General features: G+C 44.2%; 1 protein-coding gene across 1 annotated transcript; it reads left to right on the top strand.

The window, feature by feature from the left end:
* Positions 1 to 347: 347 nt before the first annotated feature.
* On the top strand, positions 348 to 2039 carry NHLH2 (nescient helix-loop-helix 2). The gene has a single exon (XM_066177362.1). It carries the CDS (start codon positions 423 to 425, stop codon positions 852 to 854), a length of 432 nt encoding a protein of 143 aa, XP_066033459.1. The 5' UTR covers positions 348 to 422; the 3' UTR covers positions 855 to 2039.
* The last annotated feature ends 13857 nt before the right edge of the window (positions 2040 to 15896 follow it).

The raw sequence follows: 15896 nt of genomic DNA, 5'->3' as shown, positions 1-15896 counted from the left end.
CCATAATATTGAAACCCTGGATATTAGCTTGCTTGCAAAAAAAAAAAAAAAAAAAAATCCTCTGTTGCTCTCTGGGCCTCTTTCAACATCCAAGGAAGCGCTGGGAATAACGGCAGGAAGTGTATATTCCGCTGAGGGTGCCGTCAAACGCTAGAGAAGGGATGGTTAAATGACGGGGTATCGTTTATCCCCGATGTTGCTCTCATTAGTACTCCCTGAAGGAGCCAGGACTCATCCACCCGGCTCTCCCCCCGCCCCGGTCGGGCGGTACCGGCGCCGGGGGCAGGGCGCGGGGGCCGGCATGTCCCTCATGTCCCTGCCCGTGTCCCCGCTCCCCGCCTTGCCCCTGTATCCCGGGGCCGGGGCGCTGACCCGCTCTCTCTGCTTCTCTGTCTCGGGAAGGCTCCTCCGCCCCCTCCAAGATGATGCTTAGTCCGGACCAAGCTGCCGACTCCGACCACCCCTCCTCGGCGCCCTCCGACCCGGAGTCCCTAGGCGGCGCGGACGCCCAGGCGCTCAGCTGCTGCGTCTCCGACCCGGAGCCCGCCGAAGGCGGCGGCGGCGAGGGCCGGGGCGGCGGCGGCGGCGGGGAGGGCCGCGGCGGGGGCCGGCCCGGGCTGCACCCACCGCCGCTGAGCCGGGAGGAGAAGCGCCGGCGGCGCCGCGCCACGGCCAAGTACCGCTCGGCCCACGCCACGCGGGAGCGGATCCGCGTGGAGGCCTTCAACCTGGCCTTCGCCGAGCTGCGCAAGCTGCTGCCCACCCTGCCCCCCGACAAGAAGCTCTCCAAGATCGAGATCCTGCGCCTCGCCATCTGCTACATCTCCTATCTCAACCACGTGCTGGACGTGTAGCGCCCGACAGACGCTCGGAGCCCCGGGACCCCCAGTCTCGCCGCCCCGGGTCCGGCCGCGGCGGACAGCGCCTTCCCCGGGGCGGGCGGCGGGGCGGGGGGTCCCCGCTGCTTGTGCTCCCCCCCGGAGGGCTCCCGACTGATCGAGAGCCCGCTTTCCGAAGAGAAGTATAAAACCGGATTGTCTCTTCAGGCTGTCAAGTGCCCCTTTATATATATCCAAAAACATCTACTTGTGACCTTAAACGTGTGACCCATGGGTGCAGTTAAAAATAACTATTTTTTATTTATGGTAGAAGGAGTTGACAATTTATTTTTTTCAAGATTTATTTATTTTTCAGAGTGGTGGCAATTTTACTTTGGATACTTCGTGCCAATTGGTTTCTATAGTCGGGTGTTTACACTTTCTCCTGTGGAATATTATGTTTGACTTTATGAGTGTTTGTTGGGATCAATACAGTGTTCATTTTATTTTCTTTTTAATTTATTTTCCCCCTCCAATTATATTGCACTTGTGTACCACAAACCTCCCCTCCCTCCCTGTTTATAAGTATATTTTATATATATCAAGGCGTTTGCTCTTGACCTTTTTTCTTTCTTTCTTTCTTTCCTTGTGTGGGATCAACAACCACTAGCACTTAACTAGGAGAGGTTTTTTTTTTTTAAAACTTGTTGTTATTCTGATCTATAGTTGCGTCTGAAAAGTACTTTGCAAATCGTTTATAAAGGAAGTAGTTTCTTTGTGGGTGTATATGTGCGTGTGCGTATACATGCATGTGTGTGGGAGTGAGCGTGGGTGTGTATGTGTGTGGTATATTTTTAGGAAAGGACATTTTTTCCTAAAAAAAAAAAGAAAAAAAAAAAAGAAAGAAAAGTAAATCCAGGACTGCATTCCTTTGTGACAACCAAAAAAATTCTATAACCTGAAAATGTTTCATGTTCTTTGCTGTGAATCTCTTAAAACAAGAAGCGCATTTTAGGGACGAAAGAGAAAAAGAAAAAAAAAACACATCTGCTATCCAAAGATTTTAGTCTTTTTCAGGGTTTTTTTGTGTGTCTATGTTGCTTTATATAATGCAATATTTTGTAGTGAAAATAGATAAATCTGGTTTCTATCTGATGCGTTTTTCATATCTCTCATGAATGGTGAGCTGTTTTGCATATAAATAAAAGTATCAAATAAAAGCTGTTTTTTCCTAATTATTTTTCCCTCTTGGTCCTTCTGTAAGACAGACATGAGATGTCTTTATGAATAAGGATTGCAAAGGCTTCTCGAGTCGTGCATGGGAAGCTTCAACAGGTTACCTGCCTCTTCCTAGGGAGACTTGGACTGCAGTTCCTCCACCACAGCTCCCCTACTCCAGCTGCTCTCGGCTGGCTGCCCTGCCCAAATGCAGAGGAGACACAGGACCCTTGCTGTCCCTTTCTCCCAGTCTCATCATGACTGGCATCTGGTCACATGTTCCAAAGTTCATGCTGTACAATCCAATCTGATGCTTGCAAGCACCTGTTTTGCTGCCGCACTCTTTGAAAGGTCTGGCTTTGCCACCCAAATGTATGTGTTTTGTCCTGTCTGAGTGCACTGGGTTTTCTTTCTCTTGTTTAAGTTCAGCTTTGATCCCTCTATGGCCAGGTCTTATTCTACTGAAACCAAGGAAAAAATCTTGTGCCCTTTCCCTGCTTTAGAAAACCTCAACCATAATCTTTTATATAAGGCTTCATTGCCAAATTTTGTAATTTTAAATATGGAACAGACTCAATGGCAGACAGGTTATTACCCAAGTAATGTGAGACTATCTAATTTATTAAACCATTTTCTTGTTTACCACAAGGGGTTAATTTTATCTATAATTTGAATACTGCCATTGACTCTGGTGGCTTGGTCATCCGTTCTTACTTGCTGGAGAAATGAAACCCTCCCCTCCACCCCATTTTTATGGCTGACACTTTGCCTAGTGATTTAATTAAGTGTGGTCTTGACCAGCTGAAAAGCTCCATGCAGAAAACCTGTCAGAGAGACTGTTAATTCCATTTCCTACAAATACACGCTTACTGTGTCCCAAGGGAACACACACTGGTTTGGTAGTTCAATGCACAGGTATCAAATCCTGCATTTCAGGGCTGAAATACCTTCACCAACTTTGGAGCTGGCTTCCTTTGGGACAGTTTTGTTTCTTAAGTTCATTATCAGGGCGCTGTGTTGAGTTTGATGTAATTGCCTGAGTGATATTAAAAATCCTGCCATTCAAAAAGCGTCCATGTTACAAGCATTTGTGAGGATTTGTTAATAAAAAGATAAACATATTATTTCCTTCTTGACCATTGGGAATGCATCTTTTAGGGGAAGAGAGTGCTCTGCAACATCCGACTGCAAAGTATGATAGCTGTAGTCACCGGCAGTTTTAAGTGTGAACCCCACATTCCCCCTGGTCTCACTTCCCCTTCTGGGGGTCTCACACGTGTCAGAGGCACAGGTCGAGATAATGCTTGAGTCTCAGGTTCCCAGCCATGTGATCCTGTCTGTGCCCAAGTGATAAGCCAGAAAGGCTCCTGTGTTGTGAGCAAAGAAGAGTACAGCGTGGAGATGCGTGGGAACAAGCTCAGAAAGTCAGAAAATCTTGTGGGCTATTCCTTTCTTACCATCCCTGAGAAAAGAGAAAGCCTGTCTGCACTCAGATGCAGAGCAGCAAGGGCTTTGCTTTTGGTGGTATCCAAAGGGTCAAATCTCAAGTTTAACCCGCAAAAAAAGAGTCAGGGCACTTGACCTGGAGAGATGTCCTTTTCTTCCCAAGTTTTATCTGATGGAAGAAATTGCTTTTTCCTACAAGTCCTGTCTCACTTCCATACGCTCACCATCTTGTTTAAATCCTGTCCCCACAATAACATCACCCCAACTACTTCCATTTTTTCTGCTGGCACCAAGAAGGAAACTCATGCTCATCTAGTAGTTAATGAGCTTTGAAAACAGAATTGCTCCCACATTCCACATCGTTTTTTTACTCTTAAGGAGCTGAGTAGTATGCACAAGCTAAAAGGCCTATGCAAAAAAAAAAAAAAAAAAAAAAAAAAAAAAAAAAAAAAAAAAGCTGCATGGCTAAGGGCTCTGAAGTCTGGATTTATGAAGGATGAGTAAACAAATTTAACTTCAGCTCATTGCAAGTTTGGGTTAGATAGCAATAAAATCTAATTATATAATCAAATTTTGCCAATGTCTATATTCCCTCAGCAATAAAGGAATGAATGACCTTGAATGACAATACTATAGGAAGAATGGGGTTGGAAGTTCTGAATGGAAGTTTATATCACACTCAGCCATTACAACAATGGGTAGGGAAGAGACACAGTTAATATTTCCTGGTATTTTAGCTACTTTCAGATACCTTTCTTTCACAACTGAAGAGGAGCTCATCCTACAAACTACGAAAGAAAGTGCACTCAGAGACAGAAAAGGCAAAGCACTACCTCTGGACCTTTAGCAGACTCTAAAAGAGGGACTTTAGACCTGAACTCAAAACAATATATAAAATATTTAAAACATTATATAAAATATATAAAACATTGAATGGAAACCTCCAGCATTCACAGAGAGCAAGTAGTTCTGATGGATAAACCTAGAATATCCCAGCACAAGGGATATTCCATGCGTGCTAACATCAGGTTATAACACGTATTAAGACACATTTTCAGGCCTGTATGGACTCACAGGGACACGGTGCAATACACACTCACATGGTATCATTAGGAAGCAGGGCAGCTAATGCATTCATCTGAACCCTGGAAACAGATCCTGACCCTGAGACAGCAAACGAGGACAGACAGCAAGCCAAAAGTAACTCCTCCAAATAAACATAATGGTTTTGACAGGACTGTACAGCTAAGGGGGAGCTGTATCTGAGTATCATACAGTTTCCTAAGAGATTAAAAGATCTTGAGCACAAAATATTCCAAAATATAGACTTGAATTTATGCTGTTATTACATATGCACATACAAAAGGAAGGATTTCTAGGCATAGACCATCACTGTCCAGCAAAGTGTGTGGTACTCTGCATTCAGGATCACATTACTCCCCAGCCACAAAGTCGTGTCCTATTGTTTGTGTTAAGAAGTGTGTGAGCCAGGTAGGATATGACCACTGATACTTACAGCAGATAAATTCTGAGGATCTTGGATGTGATTTGATATCTTTGCTGTATTTCTAGCAAAGGGAGTGTGTGTGTGTTTGAGAGAGAGATGGGGGGTGGCAAGCTGAAGAGGATGTTGTGTATGAAACTCAACAAAGAAATGGATCTTTTCCATTATACAGCTGTGAAGAAATAGCAGAGACATTCTATCTATCTCTTCACATATCTATCCATCTAGCCATCCTGTAACCCAATTAACCCAGTTCTTTTAGGGTGAATAAATGTGTTCTAATATCAGCCATTATTTTTCTGTACTCTCAGTTTATTCTCCAGGGTGGGACAGATCAATAACCACAATAGCAACCGACCCAAAAGGAAAAGGCAATCTCCTGGCGCTTCTTATTTATTTCTTCAGAGCTGATTTCGTTTTTCCTGCCTCTTCCCCTGGTGACGGATTTTGCCTTTCCTGCCCAGAATGGCCGTGTTGTTTTATCCTGGGCTCTATTTGCATGTGAGCTTCAGATTCATCTTTGGCTCCTTGCACGGTTTGGGATGAGACCCTCCTGTCCCCAGAGAGGGGGGCAGGTGTTGCTCCAGTCGAGCGAATGGAACCAAATTACAGGACCGTCTGTCGCCTCCTCTGGGAGCCGGCAGAGGGAGGGGAGGAAGGGGAGGGGAGCGGGATGCCGTATGACAGAAAAGAAAAGCAGAACATCATACTGATGCCGATAAGAGCTTGAAAACACGAGTCGCCCCAGCCCACAGCCCCACCCAAAACCATGCAGCAGCCACCTGAAAGAGAAATGTCAGGAGCAGAGACAGAAATAGAGTCACTGGGCTGGAATAACTCAGGCTCAAAATGAAAGAGAGCTCAAACCCTGTCCACTTTCAGACACAAGTGCAGGCACAAAGTTGCTCTTTTTCTCAGCTTACAACTGTGCTCTTTGATGTCATCTCCTCTGTCCTTTCAGAGCAGGCTTCTCTGCCCACCACTGCTCTCCACCAAGTCCTCACAGCCCAGCTTTCACAGCAGCTCCTGTGCCCCTCCCTCCAGCTGCTCCTTCTGGCCTTCCCACAGCCATCCTGCCCTTCAAGGTCCCTGAGAGTGGCACAACTGTGCAAAGGTGGTTCTGCTCCTCTGCCACCCCACCAGCCCATGCCCTACAGTGCAGCCAGTCGTTGCTCTCACAGGGAGCTTCTTGGTGCTCCAGCGCAGGGCTGGTCTCTCACTTCTCATCCGTGCAGACTTCTACTCAACTGATCAGAGAAAGGTGATGTTACAGAACTTACACTTCTCAAGCCCACTTATTTGCTAGAGGCATTCTTAGCAGGTTAATAAAGGACCCCCAACTACCCTACCCCACCCTCTGCCTTGTTTTTGCTGGCTTTTTCCTCCCAAACTTTCCTAGATACGAGTGCACACACACATTGATGTATGCAATGATTGCTCTCTGAATGGCTGGGCACAGAGTCACTTGGAAAGCAACAGGTAACAGTTGTTCTGCTGTTCCTCCCTACAACAACAAGATGATCAGAGAAGAAATCTGTGGAGAATTCAGAGGAGATTTGGAAGAAAGCATTAAAAAAGGTGCCGTTAGGAGTGCTTAAATCAAAGCAAAAGCAGCATGGAGTGAATGAACAGCAGAAGAAGCCAGGTCACATAGGTAGAGGGGCCTCATCAATCAGCAACTGGGCATAACCTGAAGGATTTTCCATGAGGGTGGTGGGGTGCACATATGAACCTGGGGTCTATACCAGAGCATAATGAGGAACAAAAGGCATCTGAAAAGGTAGTCAGCAAACACAGGAGAAGATGGCAGCAGGAAATGTGAGGAAGGAGAAGGATGTGAGCAGCTGGGTAAAGCTGCTGGTATGGGTGGATGGGGAGAAGATGCTCCGGCAAAGTCAGAAGGAGCAGCTTGCTTGGGGATTAAAATCGAGTTCAGTCCAGGAACAGACAGGAACCGGGCAGGAAGGGAACTGGAAGGAGCTGTTAACTAGACATTCAAAACTACTCAGGAGAGATCACCACAATTTTAGTCATGGCCAGAGGGGTGGACTGGCACAGTAACATTTTTTCAAGGACCAAAAGACAAGGGGTTTGTCATATAACATCTATCCTCCAAGAGAAATTCTCTGTCTCCTTGCTCAAAATGATTCTATGCACAGAAGTGGCAGAAAGATTTGCAAACCCTAGGGCTAGAGCTCAGCAAGGGCTCACAGACAAGGTAAAAACAAAGAAAGAAAAGAAATGCAGAACAGAGCAGAGCAGAAGCAGAATTCCACTGTGTGCAGTCACAGCATTCAAAGACAAGTCTTTCCCACATATCAGACCCAATATTGCCAATACCAAGGGTCTTCTGACCATTTAAGCAATTTCAAGATTCAAGACAGGCTTCAAGACTATCCCAGAAATGATCCCTATGGGATAGAACCACAAAGCTGTATTGGACTTTTGTTATTCAAGATAATAAAGACAAGGACTGACCATGAAAAATTGCAGAAGGACTGTGTGAGACTGATAAAATAGCACAAGAAATTCAATCTAAATAAAGTGATACGGTGATGCATGCAGGGAAGAACATTTCTAACTTCACATATAACTGATCAGTCCTAAGCCAAGCACAGAAGCAAGATCTTGTAGCTATGATATATTGCTTCATGATAACATCAGCTTGGGTCTTTGTGTCATGGAAAAAGAAAATGAAATGTAAGATATTACTATCACCATTGAGAGAATAGAACAGAACAGGTAGAGAGCAAGGCAGAGAGCATCATTATGCCATTGCATAAAACCAAAGTAAGTCTGTATCCTGAATTCCATGTGCAGCTCTTCTAGTTCAGTCTCAATAAGAACAAAGTAAAAGTCCAAAAGCATCTGAAAATGGCAGCAAGGGTAATACAAAGCATGGAATAGCTTCCATACAGCAAATGATGAAGTGAAAAGGACCAAAGCAGCAGTGATTTTACAGAAAGCCATCATATCCCGGTTAACAAGGGGATGGTGGAGAGGGATCAGTTGTTCCCTGTCTCATCCAATATAACTTGATACCAGGAGGCATCAAATGAAACTGTTGGATGCCAGGCTCAAAACAAACAAAAGGAGGTGTCTTGTCACACCATGTGCAGTAAAACTGTGGAACTCCTTCCTCAGGATGTTGTGGAAGCAAAAATATTATACAAGTTCAAGGACATAAGCACACAGAATAGAAATCTGCTGAGGATTTTTAAATGTGTGGAAGTTCCTCCCAACTCAGGCTCTCCTCAAACCACAAATGGCTGAAGGGCAGCAGGCCTTTAGCAGGAAGCGTCATATATACCTCTGCTATTGTGATATTCTCCAGGCACCTGCTTTGGCTCCCATTTGCACTGGGATGCTGGAATAGGTGGATTTTCAGCCTGACTCGGTCTACATCTTCACGATCTGAAGGAAATAAATCTATGACAGATGCCAACATCTTTCAAGCCTTGGTCTCTTTGGACCTGAACACAAAAGCTCTCTGTAAGGTGAGTCCTCAGTGGGTCAATGTGACAAGATAAATATGATCTTTTAGATAGAGAGGGAGGAGGACTTGTTCCCTGAAGCAATAAGCATAACAAATGTGGGTTTCCTGAAAGTCAAAGAGTTGGAGTTTGATATCAAACACATAAAGGTAAGCTTACAGCAGTTCCATGATCTCAAAGGAGTTCCTTATGATTGTCACCAAAGTAACAATCCTAAGAAGGATCCTGAAGATAATCATGGTATGGTAGGATGGTCAAATGTAGGATGGGGTCTGCCTTGAATTTGGCCCCAGTCTCCTTGTCCTGACATATTTTGCAGACTTTACTTTGACAGGACTGCCTTCTGAACAGGTAGGTCCTATTAGTCAGGGTCACAACTTCTTATCTTGCTTGAATTGCCCCAAGAAGATCTAAACTCTGGAGACCTTACATAATATTGATCTAGGTAAGTGTTTGAAAGAAGAAAGGACTGCTGAGAGACTTGAAGAATTTAGATTCAGACATTGTGGTCATCAAAACCTAGTAAATTTTGACATGCTTTAGATTCAAGCCTCAAAAATGAGGAAGAAACAGGGAAAACGAACGGGAATGTAAAATTATAACAAAGAGAGGAGGAGTGGAAATAGTGGTTTACATGAACTGTGGGGGGGGGGAATGGACAATCATCTTCTAAGCTCATCCCACTGAGGATTTTTTGGGTGATCAAAGGTGTCTCAGACAAACAACCAGTCTCAGACCCCATATGTAGGAAATCCCAGCACAGACCAGCTTAAATCTTCTGGCCAGCGGTGACCTCCAATATGAGCCAGGTCTTGCTGACCAGCTAGGAATGGAGTCTTCAAAAGTGGTTTGGCGGCACTCACCCCGTTTTCTTGATGGGGACACAAAACACAAAAAGGATCCAGAGATTCAGAAATTATCTTTAAATGCTAAAGTCACTTTGCTGTATGTAATCATATGACTGTCTCAAAGGCTATGCTATCTAGTTCAGGCTCTACCACACAAGGCTCATCAGTGCCAAAGGATTTCTAGGGGAGACCTCCCAGCTTTCTTGACCCATGAAGTATCTTCTGACAATGTGCAAAGTAAATTAGCACAAAACTTTCCTACTCCGTTTACCTTGTAACAGTATCTGAGATTTTAACCGATTTGAACCTTACTCAGTAAAGGTGAATTTACCTCACTTGACCTTTTCTTGAATCATTCTTAAAGCACCTCACAGTGGTGCATTTACAGGGCATGCTTGAACTACAGACACTCATAATACCTCCTCTGTATCATTTCAAGACATCCAGGACTCTTGCTACCACACAATTTGCTTCTCAGTAGCATCCAAAAGGTGAAAGTACAACATGAAATGGGATTCAGAGTACATATTTAACGAGCTCCCAGAATACAGAGTGTTATATGGGGCCAAGGCCAGGGTCAAATCCTGTCAGTTGCATGGGGATTCTGGCACGAGGCTGCATTGTAGAGCCAAAGGGTAGGACCCTTGTATCCTTCTTTAAACATGCAGATATTGTCAGCAGTCTCTTAAATGCCCCCATCAGAAAGTGAGGTTCAAGTGACAGCTGACACAGGATGAATTATTGAGGCAGATCATAGTGGGACAAATATTTTGAAATCTCAGCATCTGAAAATCTGAAACCCAAGGAGCATTAATCACCAAAGTCACTCCATGAACCAAGGACCAAATGCATGGTGAAGCTTGCACATGGCCTAGCACACAGACTCTCTAGGGTAGGGTTAAACCATGCTGGTGTGATGGCACAGAGAAACCTGCATTGCTTGCTAGCATAAACAAGCTGTAATAGCATTCACTGCCTGTCTAGTCAGAGAAACCGCATTTAATTACCATGCATCCAACTTACAGTAATCTGGATGCAGATAGATCTGAAATAAATTGAAAGGAAATGGATTTTACGTTACAATGTAGAAAGGAAAAGCACATTAAGATAAAGACGATGATTAGGTGGATTGGAAGAACCTTGTGAAAGATAATTGTGTTCAAAACAACAGCATCTTCAGCAGGGGAATTTCTGTCACGTGGAAGTTACACTACTGTCACACTCAGAGAATGTCCACACCAGATTGGCTCCTTCTTCCTTTGCATGGTGGCTCCTCGAGTTTCTCTAAGAGTTGCAGCTTCTGGCTTGACTGACACCAGAAAAGCCATTTCTCTCCATCTCTGAATCTCACAGCCAGTCTGGTATTTCTCTGTGTCTCACATCCTCCTGGGAGACAACAAATGCTTCCCTTTTCCACCCTTTACGTGTTTAGACTGCAAATGCTCTGTCAGCAGGATAAGGACCTGACCCACACAGCAGGAGAATTTGCAACCTGCCCAGTCCCACCCTGCCTGTGAAGCTGACCAGTCCTATGTAGCTTCATCCCACCATGAGAAGTATCTAAATCCTTGGCTAACATAGGTGCTCTCTGAGTGCCATGAGGTGACTGAGCCACTCTGATACAGGCCTCTGGAGAAACAAGACCTGCTCTTACTGATTGAGAGTGGTCACATGGGGATTTAATCACTGTTCCTAGTAGTGACATCTGAAAGAGATAAAAAAGGGAGCTGAGCAGGCTGTGTATGCCCATCTGCAGTCAGCCAGTTTGTCAAAGCATTAGATTCATCCACCAAACTAGGAGCCAGCTTTCAAACAGATCAACATCCCAGGCTGTTTTGATCCAGAGCTGTGGGTTATACTTGCTCTATTGCTGGCTACTGCTTTATGAGAGCAGAAACTGTCTCTAATTACGGAGTGTGAGTAAAAGGTTGCACCCTTCAGCAAGCACTCAGAAGCAAGGAGGTTATCATCATTTCCTCGTGGAGGGACTGGTACAGCATGACCTTAGCCTCCATATGTGCTGCACCACAGCTGATTGTCACAAAAGCCAGTTATTGATGTGCTTCACTATATAATGGGAACCCTGCTTGACATCCCTGCAGCACAGAACTTTGAAAAAAATACCTACAAAAAGCAGAAATATCCAGTGAACCTCTGGATTAGCTGATTCAACAATGCTGAGTCTATTGTGTCTTAATGTCTCCTTTGAGAGAGCAATGGCATGGCTGGCAAGCAGCAATAAGCCTGCTTGTGGTCACATAACATCAACCGTCTCCTCGTGATCCTGATGTCTTTGTCTGAGGCCCTTCCAGAACGGAGAGCACATCATTCCTGCTTCATTTTCACTCATGTTGTGAGAAGCTGCTCCTTATTTATTCACTGGATGTATTTACCTATCTTCCATAGTAGCAGGGCTAAAGTCACCATTTGCAACTTTACCTCTGACCATAAGGATGCATAATAGCAAATCCTAGGTCCATGAATCACATATTGCTTTTTTTATCTTGGTTTATTCTATGTTAGAGTCACCAGGGGCTTTGATTCCCAGTGTTCTGGCCAGGATTTTTCTTGTTCTTCAGTTTCCTACTGACCATATGACAACCCACACTGTTGAGGTACTACTCTGAACTGTAGCAGTGCTAATCTGTCTGAATTTGGGTCTGGGTCCATCCTCAGTAAGTACTTTAGTACCCAGTCTGATAGATTGTGGAGTACAGATACTTTAGTATCAGGTACATTGTATCCAGAAGAAATTGCTGCCATGCATTTGGAACCCTCTTACCGGCTGACAATTACCTGGTTTTGGAATGCGTCCTTTATACTTTTTCTGAGTCAGCAGAATCTATGGGAGCAGATTTTGCTCCACAGTCTTGTTCACTTCAGCCTCCATAAACCCTAGGCACAGCTGGCACACAACACCTCTGAATTCTAATTTTGTGCATCTCACGGTTACTTGCCTGCCTTCCTTTTGGGATAATGGGAAGAACAGTGGCACATTCAATGTGCTGCAACGTTGCTACCATCCTCCTGTTTATCAGAGCCAGTACCTGCTGAGGAATTGTCTGTGCTGGGGCCCTGTCCAGGCCTGACATAAACATCTTCCTCAGTGTCTACAGTTTGATTGCTGAAGTCATACCTTGATGCTCAATACAGACCAGCCTAAGAACCCTTGCTCTATTTTTTTGCTTCTTGTGGTTTCACATAAACTAGTATTTTTGTTCATGTTTCATTTACAGTAATCTTACTATTTCACTCATGGTGACCCTACTATTTCTGTTACTTATCCTTTCATATCTGACAAGCTTTATCAGCTTCCTTGATGCCACTGACCTTCTGAGGCCGGCATGAAACTTCTTTTGTTCCTCTCTTTAATTTTTTCAGTTCTTGAACACCTCTGATGTAACACTTTGAACATATTTTTCTTGCCTACCTGGCTGTACTAACTTTTCTTTCAGGCACGCCATTTCCATCATAAGAAACAAACAGTTTTGCTAGTTCATCTGGAACCTCCAGCTTTTTCCAAAGTTACTCCAAGTCACCAGTCATGCTATTCATATGATCTTTCCCATATCCAAATACCACCTCTGCAGACCTAAGTATCTTAATATTACCAATCTTGCTGTTACTTTCTTAGGAAGCAGGGTAAGATATGAAGCACAACCTGAATGTCAGAAGAAGGAAAGGGCGTTTCCTAGAAAGGGTGGTGAACACATTGCCAACAAATACTCCTTTTTTTCTAAAGGCTTGTGCCAGAAGCCTGCTGATACAGGGAATATATTTGAGGATAACAAAAAAATGTCTCTGATGGCCTGCAGTGAAAAACATTACCCTTAGTTTATTTGTTTCACATAAGGAACTAATGGAAGAATTTTATCTATTTCATCTATTACAGGAAATAGCTACTTCATTGACTTTTCTCCTTACTCAGGGATTCCTGGTGCTCTAAGTCCATCTAGCTACACCTTTAGCCATTGGTAAAATACAAAATAAACTTTTCTTGTGCACCTCTCAGCTGCATTCCCACAGTCTGCAGTTGTGGTACCCATCACCAAGGCAGTCCCACACGGTTAAGTGCATTCCAAGGAAAATGCAGCTAAGGGCTGTGCTCTGCAGGGATGGGTCGGGCACTGTGGTCATACATGCCAAGGATGGACCAGTAGTTCAGCTGTTAAAATCTGACAAATCTCCATTGCCAAGTGCCAATGAGACTTAATCTGGTTTTCTTTGGAGACTCACAATCTGGCCAAATTGGGACAGTTTTTCAGGGTATGACAGAAGTCATATCCCCTGCAGTGGAGCTCCTTTCAAGCCAAATTTCTAATCTCTGCTCCACAGAAACTTAAGATCTTCTCAAAGAAAGGCACTGCTAGTCAATTTTAAACTACAGATACATCTGTTTCTTTTTCTCTAACCTCTTTCCAAGATTAAACTCAGCTCCCTCAACCCAAACCACCAGAGACATCCACCATGGTGGATCTCAGCCTCCACAGCTACATTCAGCTGGTTTGTAAGACTCTGGGAACAGACTCTTAAAACCAGCCTTATAGTAAGCATAGTCAAAAACTCCTTTTTCTTGTTTTCTACCAATAGCTATAGCAGAAAGCAAATACAGGAGCTGAAAGCAACGACCTATTTATCTGTACCTATCTGCAATGCTAAGGACTCTATTTCTGCCTCATTCATTTCTCTGTCTTTTCAGTAAGCCAGCTACTACCATGAACCTTTCCTCTTTCAACCTCTGCATGCACCCACCAGCACATTAATCCGCAGAAATCACTTCTTGCGGTTGCTTGATGGATGAATTCAGCAGAGGCCTGTCCTGCAATACATCAATGGTGCACAGTTAGGCCAGGCTCAAGGGTCTGCTTTCTAATGATAGACATGAGGGCACCCGCAGTGTGCAGCCTACGTGTGAGATGGATGCCCTGTGAGAAGAGGTGTAGAGATGAGAGGGGATGTGCTGCTCATGTAAATTTTCTACATAAGATTAGCTGCCAGCATCAATGCATAGGAGCAGGTTGCTCCCATTTGATAGGATTCCAAAGAAAAAAGACACAAAGGAGCAGTGCTAGATGGTCCTATGATCCCTTCACCTTGTTTAATCCCTCCCTGGAGAAGAATAACTGATGACTGCTGAAACTGAACAGCTCCTGTCTGAAAGGAACATATACCTGCCTCACTTGGAGTGGGAGATGTCAACAAGGGAGGATTTCATCCCAAAGGAAACAGTTCCACCTATGTGATTGAAGTAAGATATGAAACACTTAGAAAGATTGCTAAGGCTTGCATGAGCATAACCACTGCGTGTATTAATTGCTTTTCCAATTTATTTATTTGCATTTCTCTTAGTGTGAACAGATCAGATTCAGCTTGTTCACTGGTTTTGATAGGTCTCCTTTTTTTCTGGCTCCCTCTGTTTGAGACAGTGCACCCTGGAGTTAGGCACCCACATGCACATCAATAAACTTGCTAGATGGGTTGGGGATGATGGATGCATTTGGTGGGATTTGTTGTGTGCCACTTCTGAAAACGAGGCAAAGGCAGTAACACAGAACTAGAAATCTCACTTGAAATTACTCTTTCTGAAAATCTTGGCCAGGATCAGGTCTTGGGTTTTGCAAAACTCTCCTCTGCCTCCAGACTGATTATGTTACTTTGGTGTATTTATTACAACCTGGGTGCAATCAGTTCTCATGATGAATATCCCTTTAGCCGTCCTATACCAATTACTCATGTGCTACCTGCTCAGTGGAAAAGAACCAGTGAATCTCATTTCTTCACTCACCAAAGATTTCCCTCCCTCCTTTTCCATCGTTACATTTCTGGAAGCGCTTTTCCTCTTTTTTTTTATTTTAGTCCTGGGTGTCCCCTGAGCTTGGTGATTGCATTTAAAACAGACACAACGACATTATGAAGCATTAAACTAATGGCATTTGAGACCATTTTTCTCCCGTAAACCATTATGACGTCCCTGGAACGGCTGGCAGAGGGCTGAACACCAGCGCCGCCATCCAGGGCTGCATCCCTCTCTGCCACTCCGCACCCGCTCTGGGATTCGAGGTGCCATCTCCTGTGCTGCTCTCGCTGTAACAGCCCCCAAGAAAGCTGTTTTGATCTTCAGATGAGTTGTTTGGCACGACCATAATGACAAATATGTGAATGGGGGGTTAACCATGAATTGCAAAGTACCTATCAAATCCCCAAGGTGGAGAGGAATATATCTTCCTTCACACCCTTTTGATGTATAGTTAATTACACGAATCTGGAACTGTTACCATGTGCAAACAGAGTGAAAATTGACTTTCTAAGCCATCCCTGGCCCCTCTGCATATGTCACTCGCTCTAGCCCAGTATCATGCTCTGTCTGTACACACACAAATATATAATCAGTATGGGTTTAGACCCTTTTTCTTGATAATTCAGCATTATAAAACGTTAGAGGGACAGAACGGAATGTAGCATCCTTCAGGCCTGATGCAGCTTTTCTAAAAGAAGAAAAAAAATCCTTATTTTATATTGGTTGTTCTTTCTCTTGCCTGAATAAAAGCTTTAGCACAGCTTGAAAGGG

Source organism: Chamaea fasciata, unplaced genomic scaffold, assembly GCF_029207755.1.
Source record: "Chamaea fasciata isolate MVZ Bird 193981 ecotype frontalis unplaced genomic scaffold, bChaFas1.0.hap1 SCAF_2, whole genome shotgun sequence".
Lineage (NCBI taxonomy): Eukaryota > Metazoa > Chordata > Aves > Passeriformes > Sylviidae > Chamaea > Chamaea fasciata.
The sequence above is the reverse complement of the archived record's forward strand: the minus strand, read 5'-3'. Positions and strand labels throughout refer to the sequence as shown.

What these genes read in the sequence shown, in the direction of transcription:
- NHLH2 (XM_066177362.1), top strand. Translation starts at nt 423, where the DNA reads ATGATGCTTAGTCCGGACCAAGCTGCCGACTCCGACCACCCCTCCTCG.